The sequence below is a fragment of the Sinocyclocheilus anshuiensis genome, unplaced genomic scaffold, assembly GCF_001515605.1.
Source record: "Sinocyclocheilus anshuiensis isolate Anshui unplaced genomic scaffold, SAMN03320099.WGS_v1.1 scaffold522, whole genome shotgun sequence".
Taxonomy (NCBI): Eukaryota; Metazoa; Chordata; class Actinopteri; order Cypriniformes; family Cyprinidae; genus Sinocyclocheilus; species Sinocyclocheilus anshuiensis.
The window spans coordinates 41,642-43,537 of NW_015544185.1; the positions used below are offsets into that span (position 1 = coordinate 41,642).

The 1,896-nt window shown below is 38.0% G+C and overlaps 1 protein-coding gene across 1 annotated transcript in view; it reads left to right on the forward strand.

Moving 5' to 3' along the window:
- LOC107696435 (1,25-dihydroxyvitamin D(3) 24-hydroxylase, mitochondrial-like) overlaps positions 1-879 on the forward strand; it is a 17,330-nt gene extending 16,451 nt beyond the window's left edge. Inside the window, exons 10-12 of the mRNA XM_016496754.1 lie at positions 288-485; positions 575-686; positions 803-879. Coding sequence (XP_016352240.1) covers positions 288-485; positions 575-685 — 309 coding nt within the window. The 3' untranslated portion in view covers position 686; positions 803-879. The remainder of the gene's footprint in view (positions 1-287; positions 486-574; positions 687-802) is intronic.
- Positions 880-1,896: the final 1,017 nt, after the last annotated feature.

Sequence of the window (1,896 nt, forward strand, 5' to 3'; positions counted from 1 at the left end):
ATTGAAATAGATATAAAGTATAATATACAATTAAACTTAATATTAAACTGTCATTATAGTATAACATATTTGTATATTTTATCTTAAAAGGCTCACTAGGTTTTGCAAAAGAGCCACAAGGCTGTAACTAGGTTGTGTCTCGTTCATTACATACCATTTTATCTATGTTTAATGTGAAGTTGTATAGACATTTTATGCACTGCACATGATCAAATTCATAATAAGCAGTTCATATGGATTTTGAGGTCATTACATTTATTTATCCCTATTTCTCATGATGTTCCCAGACGGTCCTGATGATCAACAGTCAGGCTATCAGTTCAAACGAGGAGTATTTTGACAACGGGAAGCAGTTCAGACCAGAGCGCTGGATTGAGGAGAAAAGCTCCATCAATCCTTTCGCACATGTGCCGTTTGGGATCGGAAAGAGGATGTGCATCGGCCGGCGGCTCGCTGAGCTACAGATCCAACTCAGTCTCTGCTGGGTACGTTTGCTGGACAATAGAAGCTTAAGCAATACTTCTAGGTCTTAATATGAGTAGATTGATGTCATTTGCCATGCTCTTCATCACAGATACTACGTGACTATGAGATTGTGGCCACAGATCATGAGCCGGTGGACGCCCTGCATTCAGGAACTCTGGTTCCCAGCCGAGAGCTTCCCGTGGCTTTTGTCCGCCGATGAGGTATAAAAATTACTTCTCATTCAAGGCCATAAGAATATTAGCAAAGGTTTGATGCTCCTGTGTGCATTTTAAGGTTCTTCTCTTGTGTTTTGAAACCCCCCTTTTTTTCTTTGCAGATACTAACCTGAACAGATGACTCCATATTAATGGATCCGATACATTGCGAGGCCTTTATACTGCTGCTAAACTATAGTTCACAAATCAATCTCACACTTATACCTCAAACTATTAGTATTTAGTTTTATGATACTAGTAAATAATTCTTCTATTTATTACTTTATTAAAATGACAGCTTAAATTAAATATTTTGGCTGTTGTTGTTGTTTATTAAATATTATTATTCAATACATAATATTTTATATAAAAAACAGTAGCATTTAATAATGGTATTATTTAGTATTGAGAAACTGTTTGCTCGTGATGGCGATTTTAGTTACATTGTTCCTCCGTTAGATGGCGACAAGTGACTTTTTCTGAGTGAGTCAGCAGCTTTAAAGACTTTTATATTGAAAGAGACTGAAACGTTGTTGTAAACAAGGAAGTTCTATTTACTTTCAACAACAGCTTGTAAAATGCAGTTAACAAATGCAGTGAGCAGCGCTGTCATCAGAAATCAGGACGACAGAAATCAGAAGTAGTACGACAAAGATATCGCTTCCTCAGCGGACATTCAAACAAATGTTTTATATGAGATTGAGCTGAAGAATGAATGCTGTATCAGTTTCGCATCAATCACACTCTCGGTCCATCTCTCTCTCATAATACTCGACTCTACATAATACAGTGAGCTTTTAATACAGTAATAAAATAAGCTTTCAATTAAGAAACTCAATGTTCCTTCGTTACTAAAGTTCTAAAGTGACCTTTTCGAATTAGTAACATAGGCTTGAGCTTAGCTGTTAAACTGTCAAACTGAGATTATAATCCGTGGCGGAAGGAAGTAGTTCCGCACAAAAGAGGGTTTTTAAAGACTCCGCTGTTGTCTCTTTTTTATTTACACACTTGTGCCGTCAAACTGTTTTATAAACTCAATATCACACTCGTAGCAGTGTGATTTGCCATAGGTATGATGATTACCTATGGCATGAGGCCGAATCACAGCCATAGCATATATATATATATATATGGTCCGGGGGCACGAGGAGCGGCGGCTTCTTCTGAGCGGCTTCGTCCTCCTTGGCCCACGGTGCTTCCCGGGGATAAACGGCCC